This window comes from Conger conger, chromosome 3, assembly GCF_963514075.1.
Source record: "Conger conger chromosome 3, fConCon1.1, whole genome shotgun sequence".
Taxonomy (NCBI): Eukaryota; Metazoa; Chordata; class Actinopteri; order Anguilliformes; family Congridae; genus Conger; species Conger conger.
The window spans coordinates 80,967,791-80,991,365 of NC_083762.1; the positions used below are offsets into that span (position 1 = coordinate 80,967,791).

At 49.7% G+C, this 23,575-nt stretch overlaps 1 protein-coding gene across 1 annotated transcript in view; it reads left to right on the top strand.

The window, feature by feature from the left end:
* The window catches only part of adcy5 (adenylate cyclase 5), a 67,790-nt gene that overhangs the window by 1,585 nt on the left and 42,630 nt on the right, over positions 1-23,575 (top strand). The window contains 1 exon segment of the mRNA XM_061234154.1: positions 6,659-8,193. Within this exon segment, the coding sequence (XP_061090138.1) occupies positions 6,659-8,193 (1,535 nt within the window).

Consider the following 23,575-nt stretch of genomic DNA (forward strand, 5'->3'; position numbering starts at 1 on the left):
CCCACCCCCGGGGTCCCCAACCGAACCACATTGTGCTCTGTACCGGTGCCAAATGTGTATGAGAACCGACTGGAAGGGTGGTACCCAGGAAATAAAATAAATCAGTAAAAAATGAAAAGGAAATAAAACGGAGACTTCTTCTCCCTGGGATTCCTCTGACGCCCCCCCCCCCCCCCCCACCCCTCCCTCCCTCGTGCTTGCCTATTTCCATCGTCTCTCTGCCAGCTCTTGGCGTTTTTGCTAAGTAACGTAATTAAAGAAAAAGTCTGTGGGGGAACATTGAGTAATATCTCCGCACACAGGACTGACTGGGGGGGGCTGTGTGAGAGAGGTGTTAAAGCACTTTTAGGCCAGTCGAGTTTGGGAGCGCATTCTGCACACGCGAGCGCCGTAAATCAGCTTTACGGACGTGTTCAACACACGCGTATTATTCGCTCTGCCAGATTTCCACTACTTAACGTTTGGACCCTAAACAAACTGTTTTTTTGAGGGTTTTTTTTTTTTTTGGATCAGATACAAAATCCAGATTGCAACCCACCCACTTTACCTAAACCGACAGATACTATCAAGATATTTATGATACTATTTTAAACAGTAAATAAATCAAAAATAAAAACAATAGTTAGACATCCGCAGGTGACTCAAATATAAACTCAGAAGCTACGTTATATGTAAGCATTTATTATCGTAGGTTTTATGTACTACATGAGTGTCGTTTTTTTCTTCTTCATGTAATCCAAAAAGCCTCCCCAGTGTAAAGATGGTTTTCTTTTGTCATGGAACATAATTTTGTCCAAGGATTTGTATGAAGCAATGTTTCTTAAACCGGATAAGACACTCTAGGCGGTGCAGGGGGGTTCCAACACACGTTTCCAATTCGTAGTTGCGCATTTGTTTGCTGCAGTTATGGCAATCTAAGTAAAGCAAGTGGCTAGATTGAATCGTCCCCTTGGAGTATTACGCAATCTAATTTTGCGTAGATGTCCCCTGAGGTATTACGGAGTATCTGCCGGCTTCTTGGCAATTGAACCATAACCTGCATGCGTTTTTCCAAAGGTTCTCATGTATTGATTAAACGATCATTTCAATTAGCATTTTCTTTGCGCGTCTGCAAATGGTGCCTGATCGAATTCACAAATCACCCTTTTGCATCTAGACTATGTTTCGACAGCAAAGTCGCTGTTAATGAGCCGTTGCAAATTGCTTCCAATTGTCAGTTTGCGTCGAGCAGGGAAGCAAAAAATAAAAAGTTCTAGTCTTGCCGTTTGTAACCAGATTATCGATGGTCATTCATCCACTTTACCCAGGCGGTTGGTCAGGGTGAGTTCGGTTAGCAGAACGAGAGGACATACATGTAAATTGGCAAAGGATACATTCCGCACAGATATTATGAAGTATTTTTTCACACAGAGAGTGGTCACTGTGTGGAATAGCTTGCCAGCACATGTAGTGGAGGCAGAAACACTGGGGGTTTTCAAGGCCAGGTTTTATATGCTGCTCGATACTATTTAGCTTTTAGAACACTTTAGTGGTGGGAAAAAACGAGCATTGCTGTCCTGAATGGCCTGTTCTTCTTATGTTATGTTATGTTATATTAAGTGGTAAGTGTTGTTGTCCTAAACACAGGATTAGGGGTGGCAGGTGTGTCTGGCTAATTCTATTTGTAAAAAAAAAAAAAAAAACAGTTGGACTCTCAACAAACTTACTTGGTTTGCAGGCATCAGTAGTTTACCAAGAGTCTCTGTATTTAGAACATGATCGCAGTTTGGAGAAAATGGAATCAGTTTCAGTTGGCTTCGGAAAAAACCCCAAAACTGTCTTCTTTTGTTTTTGCATTGGTATTCTTAAAATCTAGGCTTAATGGTTGGTTAACCGGTTTACCTTTTTAAAGACACGGAATACCGTATTTTAGGAGTTTGGGATTACTCCACATTAGCAGATTTCCTGGGCTCTGTAATTGGGTTCAGAACAATGCTGGTCTGTGTTGATACGCTGGTTCTGCTCAAAGTGTAATCCGTCGGCGATCAGAAGGTGAAGCGTGTGAATTATGAAAAGTCATTAGGCTCTTAATGGCTCTAAAAATAGCCCTGCGTATCTCGCGCTTAGCTTTAGCGGTTGCCATGAAAACGCCAATCTGTGGTGTTTGTGTTGTGTCGCCCATGGCCCCACGGTAATCATTCCTACCGCGTCAGAAATATCGCGACCCGCCGATTACTAGCGCAGAAAAAAAAAAGTTCATTTGTATGCTTTTAACCCCAAAATAAATTTCGAAACCATTAATATGTCACTGAGTGCCATTAAATGGCTTTCATCTAGTGTCCATATTCGTTTGATTAATGCAATCTGCTTTCTTTTCAAAGGCGATATTAAAAGCAGAAATCTATACTTTTGAGAGCGGGTGCGTTTCACCCATAATTAAGGAGCTGAACAGTTGTAATAAACTGTCAAATATTTTTGGCCTGAATTGATGATTCGCAGGCAATGGGCTATGGATTGATCAAAACCCGTGTGTGTGTGTGTGTGTGTGTGTGTGTGAAATGCATTGGGGGGTTGGTTATGATTGCCTATGCAGTAGATTTGGGCTGCGTTATTATTAAACTTAGCTTCCACTTTTCTGCTCTGAGACGGAATCTGTGCGCGTTCCTGACACACGAGACGGAGGGAAAACCCTCCTCCACGTCCATTCGCTGAGCGTTTTTTCGCTTAGAGCAACAAAGCGCCATCCTATCCAACGCTATATATAGTCAAAAAGCTTTGGAAGAGTCAGTCACACACGGAAGGCACAGTATTGAATGACAGCCTGTTAGGTTTTTGCTTCCATTAAAAAAAAAACTTATTTCAGCTATCTGGAAGTAGCGCATGACTGACACGTCGTGACAGTATCCACTAGCAACTGAAAGCGGTGTGTATTGATTCATTAGCCTGTTAAGACTACATCCGATGCGTTCTTATTGCTACTTTCTACGGTTTTCTATGTATATTTTGGGCACTAAAGAACATACCCATATACTATTGCAAATGCTGCTGGGCCATATTATTAAAGAGAGCAATAAGTTACATTTGTGGTTGGCCTATGGGAAATAATATATAACAAAGGTCATATAACAATCATTTCAATATTGTCCTGGTGAAGCTAATATCAACATCAACTCGGGTTGCTCACGCGCCTGCAGACTGCCTCGGTTGTCTCCTTATCAGGGGAGCCCAATCCTGCGCCGTGAAGGGCCCAGAGTATGCAGGTTTTCACTCCCAACCAATCACAACACCTGCTTACTTCACTAATCAGGTCCCTTCTTTCAGGTTGAAGGTGTGCTAATTAGTGATGATACTGTGGTGATACTGACGCTGCCCTGTTGTATCGGTCTGTTTTTAACCTCGTGAAGCTTCTCTGCTCTCTCTCTCTCTCTCTCTCTCTCTCTCTCTCTCTCTCTCTCTGTGCCGTGCTGCAGGTGTGTGGTGGGGGATGTGCTTTAATCTCTCAGGAGTGACGGCTAAACGGGCCTCAGATCAGCGTCCCGCCGCCGGGTCGCCCCTGGCAACCGGCTGCGTTCAGTGCAGCGGCGCACGTGACGTGGCGCAGACACGCGGCGTCCTCTGACCAGCCCGCCCTGGGGGGACGGCTACGTGCTACGTAGCCTAAACGGCATGCGTCACGTTAGCCGCCGTGGCCCTGAAGGTGGTTGAAATTATCTCCCCTATTTAAAGAGTGGAGCGTTTAGGGGCTTCTTCGCTAAAGATTCTGGCCGGCGCTTCTTGCGGCTGTTGGCCGGATGGCTGTTAAGCTGTCACACGGCAATTAAAACAGCAACGCTCATGTTCGCATTGGAGAAGTTCTGGAGGAAAAATAAAAACACCGAGATTCACTGTTTTTTATTTCGCCATTAGTCACCATCTTTTTGCTTACCCCGTCTGCTGGCATGAAATTCACTTATTTTGTGAAAATGTCCAATTTGCTGGAAGCCGGCTGTTATGCCAAGTCATTTGCTCAAGGTCTTCTTGATTTAAAAAAAAATAAAATTAAAATAAATCCTCTAATTTCCGAATTATCTATTTGTACTCCTTTCGGTTGCAATTTGTTTGATTGGAACCCACTCAAAATGGCTGGTCTCATTTCGGAGGCTTAATGACGGGCGTAGAGCTCCAGGAGCCGGGCTGGGAAGCTCTGATATAGTTTCCTGCAGCATGCCCTCATTAAACGGACCCCCAGCCGCGTGAATCCAGTTCTCCACCTCACACGCATGTCCATATCTGTCTGTAGTCTTGTGTATTATGGGATGGCTGGTGCTGGTGTGCGGTGTCTGATCGGCTGTTCCCGAGGTGCACATTCCGGTCCTGCTGATTTTCGTTTGGTTTCCCAGGTCCCCACGCGCCGCTGGGTCACTCCTGTACGTGAGCATCTGCAGCTGGCGTTTGCACACAATGTCGGATAAATATATTACTGAATGACATTACATTACATTAGTGGCATTTGGCAGATGCTCTTATCCGGAGCGATGTACAGTTGATTAGACTAGGCGGAAGACAATCCTCCCCTGGAGCAATGCAGGGTTAAGGGCCTTGCTCAAGGGCCCAATTTATTGTGGCGACACCGGGATTAGAACCACCGACCCATGTTGCATGTCCCAGTCATTTACCTTAACCACTTTGCTACAGGAGCCCTTTTTAATTAATTAAGAGCAGAAAACAGCCCTTGTAGTGCACCCCTGGCCTGTGAAATGGGGATCCGTTTGCTGGAGGATGAAAGAGATCATACACAAAAAACCCTGCAACAGTCAGACCTCTTGACTATTTTTGACTCCCGATTACACGTCCCCCGAATAAGGCAGGTGGGGCTGAAATGTGATTCGGTCCATCGCTGTACCGCGTGGACATGAGCGTTGCTGAATGTCGTGATTCTGAGGGTTATTTCTGTCCAGTAAATCAGTGGTGGGGGAGCAGTGCGCAGACTGCCAGCTCACCGTGACGCAAAGCCGGTGACTCTGCTATGGGACGACCCCCGAATGACCCTCCTTGTTCTTGTTGTCCCTGAGATTTTGAAGAATAAGGTTTAGACGTTCAGAGGAGGGTTTTTCTTTTCCCCTTTTTTCTCTCCAAGTTCCAAGTCGGTGTTCTAGAACTCTCGATGCTTTCAGTCGCCAGCAGTGACTGTGACATCAGCGTTAGAATGTTCAGTTGAGAACATTAGAATCGCCTGTGTGTGATGTCACACCTCAAAGGTCATGGGTCAGGTTAAAGGTTACAGGGTGCAGGAGCTGGGTCTTCCTGCTCTGTAATGTCGAGTGTGTGATGGTTTTGATTGGCTGTGAGTTTCTCCTGTCAGCCTTGTCTGCTGTGAGCTTTTGGCACCAAATCCCCCCGAAATACCTCAGGATCTCACTCGCACTCGCTGAGCATCAGAGTGAAATTTGTTAGAATTAGCACATTGATTCCTTTGCCATTCAAAAGCCCTTTCTTATTTTAAAGTGCACTCCTGAGTATACTAAAAATATTTGTCTTATTGCTGAGACTGGATTCATGGCACATCTGTTTGACTAGCATGTATGGACTTACAGATCAGTGTTTCTTCTTGACATCAGTTAGCGACCGGAGAACTGGCGATGTTTGCTGTGCAGCAGTGCACTATTTCTTGTGCGTGTGTTGTTTTGTTTCGGGTCATTGTGTGTGTGTGTGTGTGTGTGTGCATGGGTGTGTGTGCATGTCTGCATATGCATCGGTGTTTGGTTGTGTGTCTTTGTGTGTGTGTACATGTGTGTGTTTGTGTACACGTGTGTGTGTGTGTGTTCCCGCATGGCAGATGTACAGGAGGGACAGAGATATGAGGGCAGCGGGGCAGTGTGTGACGCGGCTGATTAAACAGGCCTGAGAGCAGCCCTCCCTCTCCTCACACACACACACACACACACCCCCCTCACACACACACACACACACACACACACACACCCCTCACACACACACACACACACACCCTGCACACACACACACACACACACCCCCCTCACACACACACACACACACACACCCTGCACACCCCCTCACACACACACACACACACACCCTGCACACACACACACACACACACCCCCCTCACACACACACACACACACACACACACACACACCCTGCACACCCCCTCACACACACACACACACACACACACCCCCCTCACACACACACACACACCCCTCACACACACGCACACACACACACCCCTCACACACACGCACACACACACACCCCCCTCACACACACGCACACACACACACCCCATACACACACACACACCCTGCACACACCCACACACACACACCCCTCACACACGCGCACACCCTGCACACACACACACACACCCCTCACACACGCACACACACCCCTCACACACACACACACACACTGCACACACACACACACACACACACACCCCTCACACACGCACACACACCCCTCACACACACGCACACACACACACACACCCTGCACACACACACACACACACACCCCTCACACACACGCACACACACACACACACCCTGCACACCCCCTCACACACACACACACACACACACACACCCCGCACACCCCCCCCCCTCACACACACACACACTCCCGCCCGCTCAGCTGGTCTGACCTGAAAGTGTTGTAATTAAAGATGCATCTGCAGAACCCCTGCTGACCCAGTCTGAAACCCCAGCACGGGGGGAACATTCTGCTCTACTGCCGGGAACGAGAACCCGTCTGGAGCACAGGAACATTCTGCTCTACTGCGGGGAACGAGAACCCGTCTGGAGCACAGGAACATTCTGCTCTACTGCGGGGAACGAGAACCCGTCTGGAGCACAGGAACATTCTGCTCTACTGCCGGGAACGAGAACCCGTCTGCAGCACAGGAACATTCTGCTCTACTGCGGGGAACGAGAACCCGTCTGGAGCACAGGAACATTCTGCTCTACTGTGGGGAACGAGAACCCGTCTGGAGCACAGGAACATTCTGCTCTACTGCGGGGAACGAGAACCCGTCTGCAGCACAGGAACATTCTGCTCTACTGCGGGGAAAGAGAACCCGTCTGGAGCACAGGAACATTCTGCTCTACTGCGGGGAACGAGAACCCGTCTGGAACACAGGAACATTCTGCTCTACTGCGGGGAACGAGAACCCGTCTGGAGTACAGGAACATTCTGCTGTACTGCGGGGAACGAGAACCCGTCTGGAGCACAGGAACATTCTGCTGTACTGCGGGGAACGAGAACCCGTCTGGAGCACAGGAACATTCTGCTCTACTGCGGGGAACGAGAACCCGTCTGGAACACAGGAACATTCTGCTCTACTGCGGGGAACGAGAACCCGTCTGGAACACAGGAACATTCTGCTCTACTGCGGAGAACGAGAACCCGTCTGCAGCACAGGAACATTCTGCTCTACTGCGGGGAACGAGAACCCGTCTGGAGCACAGGAACATTCTGCTGTACTGCGGGGAACGAGAACCCGTCTGGAACACAGGAACATTCTGCTCTACTGTGGGGAACGAGAACCCGTCTGGAGCACAGGAACATTCTGCTCTACTGCGGGGAACGAGAACCCGTCTGGAGCACAGGAACATTCTGCTCTACTGCGGGGAACGAGAACCCGTCTGGAACACAGGAACATTCTGCTCTACTGCGGGGAACGAGAACCCGTCTGGAGCACAGGAACATTCTGCTCTACTGCGGGGAACGAGAACCCGTCTGGAGCACAGGAACATTCTGCTCTACTGCGGGGAACGAGAACCCGTCTGGAGCACAGGAACATTCTGCTCTACTGCGGGGAACGAGAACCCGTCTGGAGCACAGGAACATTCTGCTGTACTGCGGGGAACGAGAACCCGTCTGGAGCACAGGAACATTCTGCTCTACTGCGGGGAACGAGAACCCGTCTGGAGCACAGGAACATTCTGCTCTACTGCGGGGAACGAGAACCCGTCTGGAGCACAGGAACATTCTGCTCTACTGCCGGGAACGAGAACCCGTCTGGAACACAGGAACATTCTGCTCTACTGCCGGGAACGAGAACCCGTCTGGAGCACAGGAACATTCTGCTCTACTGCGGGGAACGAGAACCCGTCTGGAGCACAGGAACATTCTGCTCTACTGCCGGGAACGAGAACCCGTCTGGAGCACAGGAACATTCTGCTCTACTGCGGGGAACGAGAACCCTCTCGAGTACGGAATCAGATCATCCCTGAACAGAACGTTGAGGCTTGGTTAGGAAGGTCAGGAATAATCAAGATGCAACTTGCGATGTGCTTTTCAGGAAATGGCAGCAGGGTGTTGCAGACTAGGGCAGTATACTCCGATGACTTGCCTACTATTGAGTATACTGCAGGACGTTCTCCTTCAACAACAACAACCACACAGGAGAACGGCCACAAGGGTGGAACACCACAGTGCAGTATGGAGAAAATAGTATGGAGGATATTTTTTGCATACTTCCCGTCATATGCTAAAAACAGTATGTAGTATGGAATAGACAGAACATACTGTATGTTTTACAGAGGAAACGTATGCTGGAAGGGCTTTGTGTGGATGGTCCAGTATTCATTAAAATGTATCATATTTAAAATACATATTCATTAAATTCATTATGCAAAGGATTGGAAATAAATGAGACCACTGGTTAAAATGAGTACGGATAATACACACATGTGTGAAGTAGCCCATTTTCTGAGTTGTATGATTGATCTTTTGGAACCCCATTCGGCCCCTCGAGCCGAACTCACTTCATCCAGTCAGTCATTATCGCGAGCCAGATTTCCATCGGTGTAAAGTGAGACGCATGAAAACCGTGTCGGTGAAAGGGCGTTTTTCGGGCAGGTGGCCCTCTGGAGAAGAGGCTCTGAACACCTCGTCCTGCGGTTTGTCCGTGGAGATGATGTCATCGCTCAGAAATGGAGGGAGACCGCGGTTCCTCGTGCCCGGAGAGAACGTCTGAGAATCGGCTCCGGTTTCGGTTACTTTGAGTTATAAACGATGACGTTTCACTGCCCCTCTTGTTCATTTTCTGGGTTTTCAAAGGTTAGCACACAACATGAAGATTCACTGCAAGCCGCAGTTCTTTCTCTGGGAAAACAACAATAAAATTGTTGCTCTGTAATGAGAATTTGTTCATTTGTTTATTGTATTAGTTTAGCTACACAGCATGTCCAAGTGTAAATATGGGGTCACACAATTGATGTGTATAGTTTTATAGATTGATGCATTGTTCAGACTTGATCAAAGGCATATGAGGTGTATACAGTACTCAGGAATTCAGTGACATTACTGTTGCGTTATTATACTGTAATATCTCTTACATTATTATACTGGTTGTGTTGCGCCTTTCGTTTCCTGTTCACGGTATTAATGGCCTGCGATGTTTGCAAAAGAGTGTCACATTCAAATTCCTCCCCTTCGAAACCCTTTCCTTCAGCTGAGTGCTTCGTTTGCATAAACAGGTCAGATGTTTTATTGGGTAAAATTTGAAGCGTCATAAATCGGCATTGGAAAGGTTGTCTGATCGGACCTCCATAACCCTGAACACAGAGGCTGAAATGGACGGTGCTGTAGTTCCCGTGTGACTGTGCCGCTGTGAGGGAAGATGGGAGAGAGAATGGAGGATGAGGCGTGGGTTGTGAACTCACATCGACAGCAGAGGATACGGCGTTTAAGCGGCGTCTGAAACGCGCTGGTTTCAGTGAGGTTCTGAAATGCGCTGGTTTCAGTGGGGGTCTGAAATGCGCTGGTTTCAGTGGGGGTCTGAAACGCGCTGGTTTCATTGGAGGGTCTGAAATGCGCTGGTTTCAGTGGGGGTCTGAAATGCGCTGGTTTCAGTGGGGGTCTGAAACACGCTGGTTTCAGTGGGGGTCTGAAACGCGCTAGTTTCAGTGGGGGTCTGAAACACGCTGGTTTCAGTGAGGTTCTGAAATGCGCTGGTTTCATTGGAGGGTCTGAAATGTGCTGGTTTCAGTGGGGGTCTGAAATGCGCTGGTTTCAGTGGGGGTCTGAAATGCTATGGTTTCAGTGGGGGTCCGAAACGCTCTGGTTTCAGTGGGGGTCTGAAATGCGCTGGTTTCAGTGGGGGTCTGAAACGCGCTGGTTTCAGTGGGGGTCTGAAATGCGCTGGTTTCATTGGGGGTCTGAAACACGCTGGTTTCAGTGAGGTTCTGAAATGCGCTGGTTTCAGTGGGGGTCTGAAACGCCCTGGTTTCAGTGGGGGTCTGAAATGCGCTGGTTTCAGTGGGGGTCTGAAACGCGCTGGTTTCATTGGAGGGTCTGAAATGCGCTGGTTTCAGTGGGGGTCTGAAATGCGCTGGTTTCAGTGGGGGTCTGAAATGCGCTGGTTTCAGTGGGGGTCTGAAACACGCTGGTTTCAGTGGGGGTCTGAAATGCGCTGGTTTCAGTGGGGGTCTGAAATGCTATGGTTTCAGTGGGGGTCCGAAACGCGCTGGTTTCAGTGGGGGTCTGAAATGCGCTGGTTTCAGTGGGGGTCTGAAACGCGCTGGTTTCAGTGGGGGTCTGAAATGCGCTGGTTTCATTGGGGGTCTGAAACACGCTGGTTTCAGTGAGGTTCTGAAATGCGCTGGTTTCAGTGGGGGTCTGAAATGCGCTGGTTTCAGTGGGGGTCTGAAACGCGCTGGTTTCAGTGGGGGTCTGAAATGCGCTGGTTTCAGTGGGGGTCTGAAATGCGCTGGTTTCAGTGGGGGTCTGAAACGCGCTAGTTTCAGTGGGGGTCTGAAACACGCTGGTTTCAGTGAGGTTCTGAAATGCGCTGGTTTCATTGGAGGGTCTGAAATGCGCTGGTTTCAGTGGGGGTCTGAAATGCGCTGGTTTCAGTGGGGGTCTGAAATGCTATGGTTTCAGTGGGGGTCCGAAACACGCTGGTTTCAGTGGGGGTCTGAAATGCGCTGGTTTCAGTGGGGGTCTGAAACGCGCTGGTTTCAGTGGGGGTCTGAAATGCGCTGGTTTCATTGGGGGTCTGAAACACGCTGGTTTCAGTGGGGGTCTGAAATGCGCTGGTTTCAGTGGGGGTCTGAAACGCGCTGGTTTCAGTGAGGGTCTGAAACGCGCTGGTTTCAGTGGGGGTCTGAAATGCGCTGGTTTCAGTGAGGTTCTGAAATGCGCTGGTTTCAGTGGGGGTCTGAAATGCGCTGGTTTCAGTGAGGTTCTGAAATGCGCTGGTTTCAGTGGGGGTCTGAAACGCCCTGGTTTCAGTGGGGGTCTGAAATGCGCTGGTTTCAGTGGGGGTCTGAAACGCGCTGGTTTCAGTGAGGGTCTGAAATGCCCTGGTTTCAGTGGGGGTCTGAAACGCGCTGGTTTCAGTGGGGGTCTTTCGCTGTGGAGTAGGCCGCAGTACTGTGTGTGTAGCCCAGACCCACGAGAGGGCAAGCCACCGCGATATTGAGCTAAACTCCGTTAACCTGTATCGCACCTCCGGGGTCACTCACAGTGCACTCAGTACCAGTGCACTCCATACATCCCCAGATAACAACCCAAACTGCACAATACTACTGTCCCACAGTTCCACAAAGCAAAGCAAGGTTTTTTTTTGTGGTTCTCGACTGTTTTGGCCTGAGCTGCTTCTGCTCTGTTAACTGATTAGGCTCAGATCTTTCCCTCTCTCTCTCCCTCCCTCTCTCTCTGTGGGCGTTACACCGGGCTCTCTCTGTGGGCGTTACACCGGGCTCTCTCTGTGGACGTTACACCGGCCTCTCTCTGTGGACGTTAAACTGGCCTCTCTCTGTGGACGTTAAACTGGCCTCTCTCTGTGGACGTTACACCGGGCTCTCTCTCTGTGGGCGTTAAACCGGGCTCTCTCTGTGGACGTTACACCGGGCTCTCTCTCTGTGGGCATTAAACCGGCCTCTCTCTGTGGACGTTACACCGGCCTCTCTCTGTGGGCGTTAAACTGGCCTCTCTCTGTGGACGTTACACCGGCCTCTCTCTGTGGGCGTTACACCGGGCTCTCTCTGTGGACGTTAAACTGGCCTCTCTCTGTGGGCGTTAAACCGTGCTCTCTCTGTGGACGTTAAACTGGCCTCTCTCTGTGGACGTTACACCGGGCTCTCTCTCTGTGGGCGTTAAACCGGGCTCTCTCTGTGGACGTTACACCGGCCTCTCTCTGTGGACGTTACACCGGCCTCTCTCTGTGGGCGTTACACCGGCCTCTCTCTGTGGGCGTTAAACCGGCCTCTCTCTGTGGACGTTAAACCGGGCTCTCTCTGTGGGCGTTAAACCGGGCTCTCTCTGTGGGCGTTAAACCGGGCTCTCTCTGTGGACGTTAAACCGGGCTCTCTCTGTGGACGTTAAACCGGGCTCTCTCTGTGGACGTTACACCGGCCTCTCTCTGTGGACGTTACACCGGCCTCTCTCTGTGGGCGTTAAACTGGCCTCTCTCTGTGGGCGTTAAACCGGGCTCTCTCTGTGGACGTTACACCGGGCTCTCTCTGTGGGCGTTAAACCGGCCTCTCTCTGTGGGCGTTAAACTGGCCTCTCTCTGTGGGCGTTAAACCGGGCTCTCTCTGTGGACGTTACACCGGGCTCTCTCTGTGGACGTTACACCGGGCTCTCTCTGTGGGCGTTACACCGGGCTCTCTCTGTGGACGTTAAACTGGCCTCTCTCTGTGGACGTTACACTGGCCTCTCTCTGGTTAAGCTCCTGGCTCTGCTCATGCCCCTGTGTTTATTGGCTCTCATAATATTTGCGCACTTATTCCATTAACAGCCTTTGATGTTTATTTTGGTAACATAGTGTATGCATTTAGCTTTCTGAAACACCGTAATGCTCCTGTCGTTCCCAGCCCCGGACAGAGAGCAGAGTTAGCATGACCAGTACGGTCTTTCAGATAACGTACTGTATGTATGTATGTATGAACTGTATGTATGTACGTATAAACGTACATGTGTGTGTGTGTACATTTTTATTCTGTAAAACTGTGGGGTGTCACTGTGTCACTCTGGGTGATGGAACGGTCATTCCACATCACCTGCCATCACCTGTCAGGACCTGTCATGACATGTCATCGTGCATCAGCTGTCGAGACCTGTCATGACATGTCATACTTATTGAAGATAATAATATAATCATATACTGTATATTACGTCCTGTATATTATGGTTTATCCCAATCTGCAGGGAAAATGGATATGCTGCCAGTATGTCAGACCTAGTGTGACACTTTCCAACGTGAAAGAAGTTTGATTTAAAAAATAAGTGTGATTAAAAATACTTTTTTTTTTTCATTATGCTTGTGTGTGTGAGAGTGAGAGTGAGTGTGAGTGTGTGTGTGTGTGTGTGAGTGTGTGAGTGTGAGCACATGTGTTGATTTTCTGATGGTTTATTATAGGGAACTTGTGGCCCAGCTGACCAAACAGGGTGAACGCGGTATCGTGTTTGTTGATTTCCTGACTCATGCTTGTATCCGCTTTGAGACACTTGAGGAGGGGGCTGGTTTAGATTTCACCATCAACTCCATCAGCCCCACGTCAGGCCAGGCTAATCAACCTCAGACTTGTACACTTGAGGATTGCCCACACACAGTGTTCTGGGATCGTCTGGCTGGCCTTTTGTGGTGAGAAGCCGGGGGGGGGGGGGGGGGGGGGTTCACACAGGGGTCACACAGGGGTCACACAGGGGTCAGGCCACGTGTTTTACAGTGTGCCCGCCGCTTTCATCGTTTATCGTAACGGCAGGAGAATATTATCTGGGAATCGGAATGCAAGGGAAGCCATTTTGTTTTTTCGGCGGTGTTTGTTCCAATATTGACTGTGCAATCGCCATGGAGACGACCCTCCTGTACACACAAACACACACACATTTGCCTACACGCCCTGGCGTGCGTGCACACACGCACAGGCAGCCAGGCGCGCGGAGGCCCACACGCCAGGGCTCGGAAATATGATCATTTCATATTTGTGTCATATTATTCTGACCACGATGCGCTTTTTCACCCAAATTATATCATTCGGCAGAAATTCTATTTCAAACAACGGCAAAGAATGTGATCGCTATTTAGGAGTACAACTGGGGTAGCGTTGCATAATACTTTATGATGATTGCCTGCGATCAGTTACAGACACGTTACGGACTTGTGACAGTAGAATAACCTCACGGAACAATTTAGTTAACTGCCGCTTTAAAGCATCAAGTATTAATATTATGCAAATGCACTGAATTAATGAATATAATTAATATTAACGAGTGCATTCCCTCACCTTTGATATCGTGTGCCCCAAATTAAGAATAAATTACATTAATTAGACGTTATTCATGCAAAGGACTACTGCTGTCCTCACATTTAGCCAAAACATTTGTTTATTAATCATGTTACCATGATCACTTTGTTTGTTAACCATCGTAACACGTACAGTCACACAGTGATATGCACCTTGTACCACCCAGGCACTGGGATATTAATATCCCTACTGCCAGACCCCCTCACACAGATGCACATATGTAAACACACACATACTCACACACGTTCTCTCTCTGTGTCCCTCATACACACACACACACACACATACACACACACGCTCTCTCTCTCTCTCACACACACACACCACATTACATCACACACGCTCTCTCTCACACACACACACACACACACGCTCTCTCTCTCACACACACACACACACCACACCACACACACGCTCTCTCTCTCACACACACACACACACCACACGCACGCTCTCTCTCTCACACACACACCACACGCACGCTCTCTCTCTCACACACACACACCACACACACGCTCTCTCTCTCTCTCTCTCTCTCTCTCTCTCTCTCTCATACACACATACCATTACACAGGCCTCCCTCTTTGCAGTCTGAATACAGAAATCACCTTTAGCAAAAAAAATATATCAGTTGTATTTGGGTACAGGCCTGTCTGTGCATTCTGATTCTTCCTGAAAATGCACATAGTGCCTCTCTGAGGCGGAACCGGCACACTGTTCCCATGCCGACGGTATGGGCTAAACATACTTGCCACAGCCGTGCTAACGGGGCCGCAGAACCTACAGACTGCTCCTTATGAACACACTTCAGTCGGCGAACGCGGTGGTAACGAGGAGAAATTAGCACAAGCTGTTCCCTTTTAAAAACGCGCTCGGTAGCCTGCTGCGGCCCTCCCCGCTCCCGTCAGTGAGAGACGCGCGCGCGGAGCACCTAGCGGGAGGATGCGTGTCTGACGGGCGGCTGGCTGCCTGCCCCGCCGGGCCGGCCCGTTACGTAACCGGGCCCAGCGGAGTCTCACAGGGTCCGGGCCTGCGTGTTCCCAAGGTCCGCTTAACCCAATTACATCAGCCGCGCAGAACACAGAGGTTACCATTGAGGGGGGGGGGGGGGGGGGGGGGAACTGAAGACCCAAACACAACAAGCACCCAATCACACGGCGGCACACAAAAGCAGGGTTTCATCACCCGCTTCTCTCGTCTGAAAGTGTCCAAGGGAACGTCCCGTCCGTCAGTGAAAGGGACCGTCTGTTTCCCTTTCGGTCCGAGCATCACCTAGCAGTCGTGCAGGTCTCTGTTGTTTTTTTGTTTTTTTGTGTGTGTGTGTGTGTGTGTGTGTTTTTCATGCCTGGATCTATGAGTTAATTGTCCTTGAAGGGTCCTCCCCTCGGTCCTGACGGGGCTGTGTCGTTCCGCGGGCGGCTCATTGTGCGGCCGAGGCTGAACTGCGTCACCAGATTGTCATCTGTGTTATTCTGCACCTCGGGAAGGCGGGCTGGCTTGACCCAGGTCGGCTTGGAAACGGAGCGCGCGGCCTCTTCATTAACCGATTATAAGAAAGGGCAGAGCGCGTCCCCCCGGAGGCGGCGGATTGAAGGTCCCTCTTAATATATTTGTGGTATCTAAACCGCGGCCAGCTCGCTAATGATGCGCAAACTGTTAATTAGAATGGGCTAATTACGACGAGGGCCGTGGCATTCATTAGCGAAGGATAGTTATGAAATGTTGAGTACTTTGGTTGTTATTGCGGTGCGTGTCTCCGAGCGAAATCTTCCTGTCCGCGGCGATTAGCAGGGCCGGCTGATCCCGGTCGAGTGGGCTCAGCGCCGGAGAAACACTTCAGCGCGCAGAGTCGGCGTAACGAACACGAGTTTTGAGTTTGGCCAAAGGATCGGATCCCGCACCACCTCCCGCCACTCTCTTACAGTACACAGTATCGTTTTTAACTGGCCTCTGTTTGGATAGGCTGAATGAAATATCGCCTTTCTACGTCTGGGTCCTCCGCCAGGTTTTGTGAGCTGGTTAACACTCGAGGATTTGTTTTTATTTTCAGCTGTACTAAACAGCCGGACAAAAAGAGTTGTTACTTAGATGGTTTGACACTTTTTTCCAGAACTTATTCTACATTCAGATTTTTTTTTATCCAGTACAAAGAGATACAGTATATTATTTTGTCTTGACACATTTCTTTCCAGAATTGACACTACATGAAAAAATTTCAGCATTCTTTAAACATATCTTTCAGGACAACACGAGATACACGTTTTTTAACACATTTTTCCAAAAACTTATTCTACATCCAGATGTCCAACACATTATATTCCCAATAGTTTATCATAGGCAGTTGTTGATTTCAACGACTGAAACATGGAGAGTTTGCTCATTACTTGGGGGGCAGCCTGTAGCCTAGTGGCTGAGGTGCATGACTGGGACCTGGAATGTTGGTGGTTCAAGCCCCAGCTGGAGCAAGGCCCTTAACCCCACACTGATCCAGGGGGGATTGTCCTTGCTTAGTCTCATCAACGGGGGATGGCTCACCTGTGGTTGATCCTAAAAGAAGCTGCTTCTGCTCGACATTAGACTCTGTACCTCTGACCTATCCCCTCCTCATTTTAAAATGTTAAAATGTCCGCTGCCAAACCAAATCATTCCCTCAGAAAAATCTGTTTTTCCCCCTCTTTTTGTGATTCATACAGTTTTGGAAATGTATTTATTCTTGGATGAATACAAAGAGCTAACGATCTCAGTTGTCCGTGTAGGAATGAACACCACTGAGACACTGAGACTCTTTGTACAACCACCCCACCCCACCCCACCCCACCCCACCTCACCCCACCCCACCCCACCCCACCTCACCCCTCAAAAGCACTTATCCCACCGTTCTGGTGGACCATGCTGATGTGCTCCTGATGTGCTCCTAAAGTGTTCCTGAAGTGTTCCTGCTGCTGTCACTTTGTTGTGCGTTGCTCTGGATAAGAGCATCTGCTAAATGCCTTGTAATGTAATGTAATGTAATGATGTGTTCACACAGTCATGCTGGGCCCAGGCTCACTGGCCCAGCGATGGTTCTTCTCCTGGGAGGGTCCAATGCTCCCAGGGAGTTTTGGGCCCTATGAAAACATCTCATATTGGGCCCCCAGGCCACCCCATCCCTGAACATTTACAGCACAATTTCCCGAGGGCCCCTATCAGTCAGGGCCCTTGGAATGACCTTAAACTTCTGCCTCATATGACACCACTGGTCCTCTGCTGTCTGGGCACCGGGAGTGCCCCAGCGGGATGGGAAGGTACCCCAGCGGGAGGGGAAGGTACCCCAGTGGGAGGGGAAGGTATCCCAGTGGGAGGGGAAGGTATCCCAGCGGGAGGGGAAGGTACCCCAGTGGGAGGGGAAGGTATCCCAGTGGGAGGGGAAGGTATCCCAGCGGGAGGGGAAGGTACCCCAGTGGGAGGGGAAGGTATCCCAGTGGGAGGGGAAGGTATCCCAGCGGGAGGTGGACATCATCCCTGCTCTCTAGGCCATTAGGCTGGTAGAGATTGTTGCTGTTTTTAGCAGCAAGACTACAACTCCCAGCAACCCCTGCTTGTATCTCTGAAATTGCATAACTGCCCATTTGTGTTGTGTAACTGTGTCTTTAGCTCCGTGACAGAAGAATGGAGGGAGATAGTGGCAGTCTGGATACTAACGAAGCCCAATTATTGATCCAGCTAAGTAGCAGAGGACAGGGCAGAGGTCTAAACCACGTGAAGCGGTGCTTCACAGAACTGCGTTAGACTCCCCCGTGGGAAAAGGGCTGTTCCTTGCCTTCTCCAGACGAGCTGTTAATCCCTGTGGACTGTTGGGGCTCTAGGTCAATCATACATCACCCTGGGGAATGAGTCACATCTCCAGAGAGAGGAGGGCGGGGGGGGGGGGGGGGGGGTGTTGTTGTACCAGACACACTCAGGAGGATTGACCTTGGCAGCGGGAAAATGTCTCCCAATATCCCCCCTACACACAGCTCTGCTGCTTTATTAATCCTTCAAGGTGTGAGCTCACAAATATGCGATTAGAATGTTCGGGACTGGACATTCTGATGCTGATGTCACAAACACTGCTGCCGATTGAAAGCAGCCGAGTTCTGGAACACTAGCTTGGAGTTTTGAGGGAAAACCCCCATGCTCTTAAATTGCATATTCATATATATTTTTTTACGGATTATTCAGAACATTTTGTCACTCATGGCTGCAGTGTGTCTATCTACACGGCCGTTTGGCGGTTTCAGTTCGCCATCGTTTTTCTGTTTCTCTTTAACTCAGCCGCCACTAGGTGGAGCAGGAACTGTGTGGTCTCTCTGTCCCCTGTGGACAGGATAACTGGAAGCTTTTATTGCTGGATTTGCATTATTGGCTCCAGGACAGAGGACAAATAATCCCCACAGACTCCCGGCTGCGCTGGGCTCTGGCATGAGCGACCCTGAGTCTGAGTCTGCATGCGAATCGCTGGCCCGGGAATCCAGACAGTCTCATCTTCTGCCTTATTGGCTGCAAGCAGCATTCCCTGTCATACCGTCTGTGAATGGCATTCCCTGTCATACCGTCTGTGAATGGCATTCCCTGTCATACCATTGCAAGCAGCATTCCCTGTCATACCACTGGGAACAGCATTCCCTGTCATACCATTGCAAACAGCATTCCCTGTCATACCACTGGGAACAGCATTCCCTGTCATACCATTGCAAACAGCATTCCCTGTCATACCACTGGGAACAGCATTCCCTGTCATACCATTGCAAACAGCATTCCTTGTCATACCATTGCAAACAGCATTCCCTGTCATACCGTCTGTGAATGGCATTCCCTGTCGTACACTTTGGACTCACCTTCACTGAATTGATGTGATTGGTGAGAAAATAGCGGTTCTGTTCTCTAAATGGATTATTGCTCTGAACTGTTTCCCCCCACGTTATAAAGGACTGCGTTGACAAAAGCTCTTTTAGAGACGGGCGCTGCAGCGGTGTGAGTGCTGGGTGAGCGCTCTCCCTGTAGCACTGCACTGCAGCGCGTCTGTGCAGCCGACTGTGACCAACACCACCTGCAGCGCTGCTGTCCGGACCAGAGGCGCCACTCGGCTGCCCAAAGATGCACGTACTTGATCCTCCCCCTTTAGCCAGCGTGTGGAGTGCTGTGTGTTCCTGCCTGTGCAGGTGTGTTCCTGCCTGTGAAGGTGTGTGGGCCGTGAAGGTGTGTTCCTGTCTGTGCAGGTGTGTGGGCCGTGGAGCCGGTGACAGGGAGGCATGGTGATTGTGTGAAAACGCCGCGGGAGCGTTTGTGTGTGGAGTGTGTGTTTGGAAGGTCGGTGGTTCTAATCCCGGTGTAGCCACAATAAGATCCGCACAGCCCTTGGGCCCTTGAGCAAGGCCCTTAATCCTGCATTGCTCCAGGGGAGGACTGTCTCCTGCTTAGTCTAATCAACTGTACATCGCTCTGGATAAGAGCGTCTGCCAAATGCCAGAAATGTAATGTAACGTGTGTTTGGAGCGCTGGGGCGTGAGGAGCGTGTGAGGCGCTTGTGTTTGGAGCGCCTTTGAATCGGCGTGAGGCAGGAGATGAAACAGAAACCCCTTTCGTCTGTTCAGCAGTGGTGGGCTCACCTTTCCTCTTCAAAGGTGCGATTCAGACGCTGACATTTATGACCTGAGCCATGCAATGGCGACCGGTGTTCCTGCCCCTGCCCCCACGTCCCGGGAATATCGAACCGGCCCGCACAAACACCAGATCGGGCCTTTCACGGAGGAAGTAAATCTTTCCGGTTCGTACTGTGCGATTCGGAGACTGGAGTACTTTGTAAGTAGTGTAGCGATTTGACTTGACATTTAAGAAGCCCCGCTAAAGTACTGTTCCACTGCGACGGTGTCCTGCCCTTTATGATATGTCATACGAGTATCTGCTCCGAGATAAAAACCAGACCTTTCCTCTTCTGAGGAGGAGAAAAACGGTTTCCAGTTGAAGGTGCATTATTCTGCCGGGCGGTTTGGGTCAGAGGGCCGGCCAGGAGTTATGGTGATCGTGCCGAGGGAGAAGGCCTCCTCGCTCACAATCACGAGCTTTCCCTCGTCTCCTCACAGTTAATGTCCTTCCCATCACGATCGGTGTATTTCTGGATCCCGTTCATCACCCGCACGGTTTGCACAAAAGACTGTTGTCATTGACTCGACAATAGACCTGCCCAGAAAGGCCATTCCCGTTAACTGGAAAGGATGAATTCCCGCAAATGTCAGACATAAAGGTACAGTGTAGGTTGTTCTCTGAGCAACACATTTCCAGAATGTACCCTGCAAGTACAATAATGTTCTATTTGGGTACTAATAAGTGCTAATAAGCAAAACAAAGTGTACAAATAAATGATGTATGTTGCTGGCTTGGGGTGCAATCATATGTACCTTTAGAGTGCCCTCACAGTGACAAGTGTTCAGCACTTTCTGTACCCTTGGGGCCATTTCCTCTGCGTTCCTCCGGCACGTCTCTCTGTCCTGTGTTTCTCCAGCACGTCTCTGTCCTGTGTTTCTCCAGCACGTCTCTCTGTCCTGTGTTTCTCCGGCACGTCTCCCTGTCCGCGGTGATTTTGGCTCCTTTTTGATTTGACATCCTGCCTCCCTTCAGTTTCCTGTCATCTGCACATTGTCAAACTTTGGTCCTTTCAGAGTTTTGCTTTCATCTTTATATTTAAATATAAATACGACAGCGAGGCGGGGGTGTATCATGAATACTGTCACGGCTTTTATAAAACCGTCACAACACATAGAAACCACTGACGACACAATATTACTTATTTTGTAATATTATTTGTCACAGTTTGGGCGCTGAGTTTGAGTGATAGTGTTTACAAACGGGCCGTTTGAATAACTGTTAGCCTACGGCATCGGATTCACAATCACTGTAGAACGCTGTCTCAGCCAATCAGCATCCGGGATCGAAACGACCCATTTTATAAATATAAATAAATATGACATCACAGAAACGGAGAATACATGGGCATTACATTACATCGAACCGCCCACCTTGCGGGTTCCAGTCATGGACCTTAACCACTACGCTACAGACCACTGACCCTAACCACTACGCTACAGACCACTGACCCTAACCACTACGCTACAGACCACTGACCTTAACCACTACGCTACAGACCACTGACCCTAACCACTACGCTACAGACCACTGACCTTAACCACTACGCTACAGACCACTGACCCTAACCACTACGCTACAGACCACTGACCTTAACCACTACGCTACAGACCACTGACCCTAACCACTACGCTACAGACCACTGACCTTAACCACTACGCTACAGACCACTGACCCTAACCACTACGCTACAGACCACTGACCCTAACCACTACGCTACAGACCACTGACCTTAACCACTACGCTACAGACCACTGACCCTAACCACTACGCTACAGACCACTGACCCTAACCACTACGCTACAGACCACTGACCTTAACCACTACGCTACAGACCACTGACCTTAACCACTACGCTACAGACCACTGACCTTAACCACTACGCTACAGACCACTGACCCTAACCACTACGCTACAGACCACTGACCTTAACCACTACGCTACAGACCACTGACCTTAACCACTACGCTACAGACCACTGACCCTAACCACTACGCTACAGACCACTGACCTTAACCACTACGCTACAGACCACTGACCTTAACCACTACGCTACAGACCACTGACCTTAACCACTACGCTACAGACCACTGACCCTAACCACTACGCTACAGACCACTGACCTTAACCACTACGCTACAGACCACTGACCTTAACCACTACGCTACAGACCACTGACCTTAACCACTACGCTACAGACCACTGACCTTAACCACTACGCTACAGACCACTGACCTTAACCACTACGCTACAGACCGCCTGTAGGCAAGGGCAAGCCCAGATCTGCTGCGGTGATGGCACTGATTATTTCCACCTGCTGCATCCTCACTGGAAGCCTGGCTGGTCTCACACAGGGCTGGGCCTGGCTGGTCACAGGACTGCGCCTGGCTGGTCTCTCCCTCAGAACCACAGTGGGCTCAGGATGGGGTTACCCCACCACCCTGTTATCTCCCACAGCGAAACGGAGGGGGGTGAGGGGGGTGAGGGGGGGACTGTCGCTACGGTAACTTCCGGCTCCAGTTACTGTTGCAAAAGTCAGGAGCTGCATGCGGGCAGCCAATCAGCCACCTCCTCATGGACTGATCAGTCTCTGCACGGGAGGAGCGGCCTGTTAACACCGCCAGTACGGAGTGACTGCTCGTAACAGATCAGAAGCTGTGGGCGGGTGGGTATGCAGCGTCCCTGGTTATGGGGAAGCACTTTGCACTTCGTTATACGTCGCTCCGGATAAGAGCGTCTGCCAAACGCCATTAATGTAATGTCATGGGAGAGAGCGATGGATGGAGGGAGGGAGGCAGAGGGGGAGAGAGACAGGTAGAGGAAGAGAGAGACAGAGAGGCAGAGAAAGAAGTAAAGCAAGATGGAGAGAGAGAGGGACAGAGAGAGGGAGTGGGAGAGAGAGACTGATTATTTTGAATATTGGCAGTTATGACAGTTGAAGTATTGGCAGTTATGACAGTTGAAGACAAAGACTTAGGAAATATAGGGTTTTTTTAAATCTTTGTCAACAACAGTAGTCTGATCTCAAGCAGGGCTCAGTCAGAGAATTATTCAACCTGAGCTGCTCACTGAAATCTTTAAGACCAGTTTATCACCCTATATGAACAGGGCTGGCCTTCTCTTAAATTATTACTGAAACTGACCTCACAAATTAAATAACAGACTGTAAAATACTGTCGCTGACAGACAACCGTTTAGATCAGGGGTCGGCAACCCTGGTCCTGGAGAGCCGCAGGGTGTGCTGGCTTTCGTTGTTGCTTGGCATTAATTGATCAATGAAAGCCGTTGATTGCACAGTTAACTCACCTCACCTGGTTTCTTGGGTCTGAATCGGTTGCTTATTTTAAGGTGGAGACGAAAGCCAGCACACCCTGTGGCTCTCCAGGACCAGGGTTGCCGACCCCTGGTTTAGATACACAGATTAGACATTGTTTACCAGTTGGCAAATCGATGCTTGCAGCGTTGATATGTTATTAATAATGCCCGGTCTGTTAATGTCATTAAATATTTGTATAACCCCATTTGATTAATCTCATGAAAAATCTGCTGATGATCCAATGTATTTTCCTGTAAGATGTCAGAGTGATATTTCTCATAGGACTATCACACACTTTTTTTTATTTTACTGCTGCCCTCTAGTGGACTGAACGGTACTGCGCGGCGCTGGTGTACAG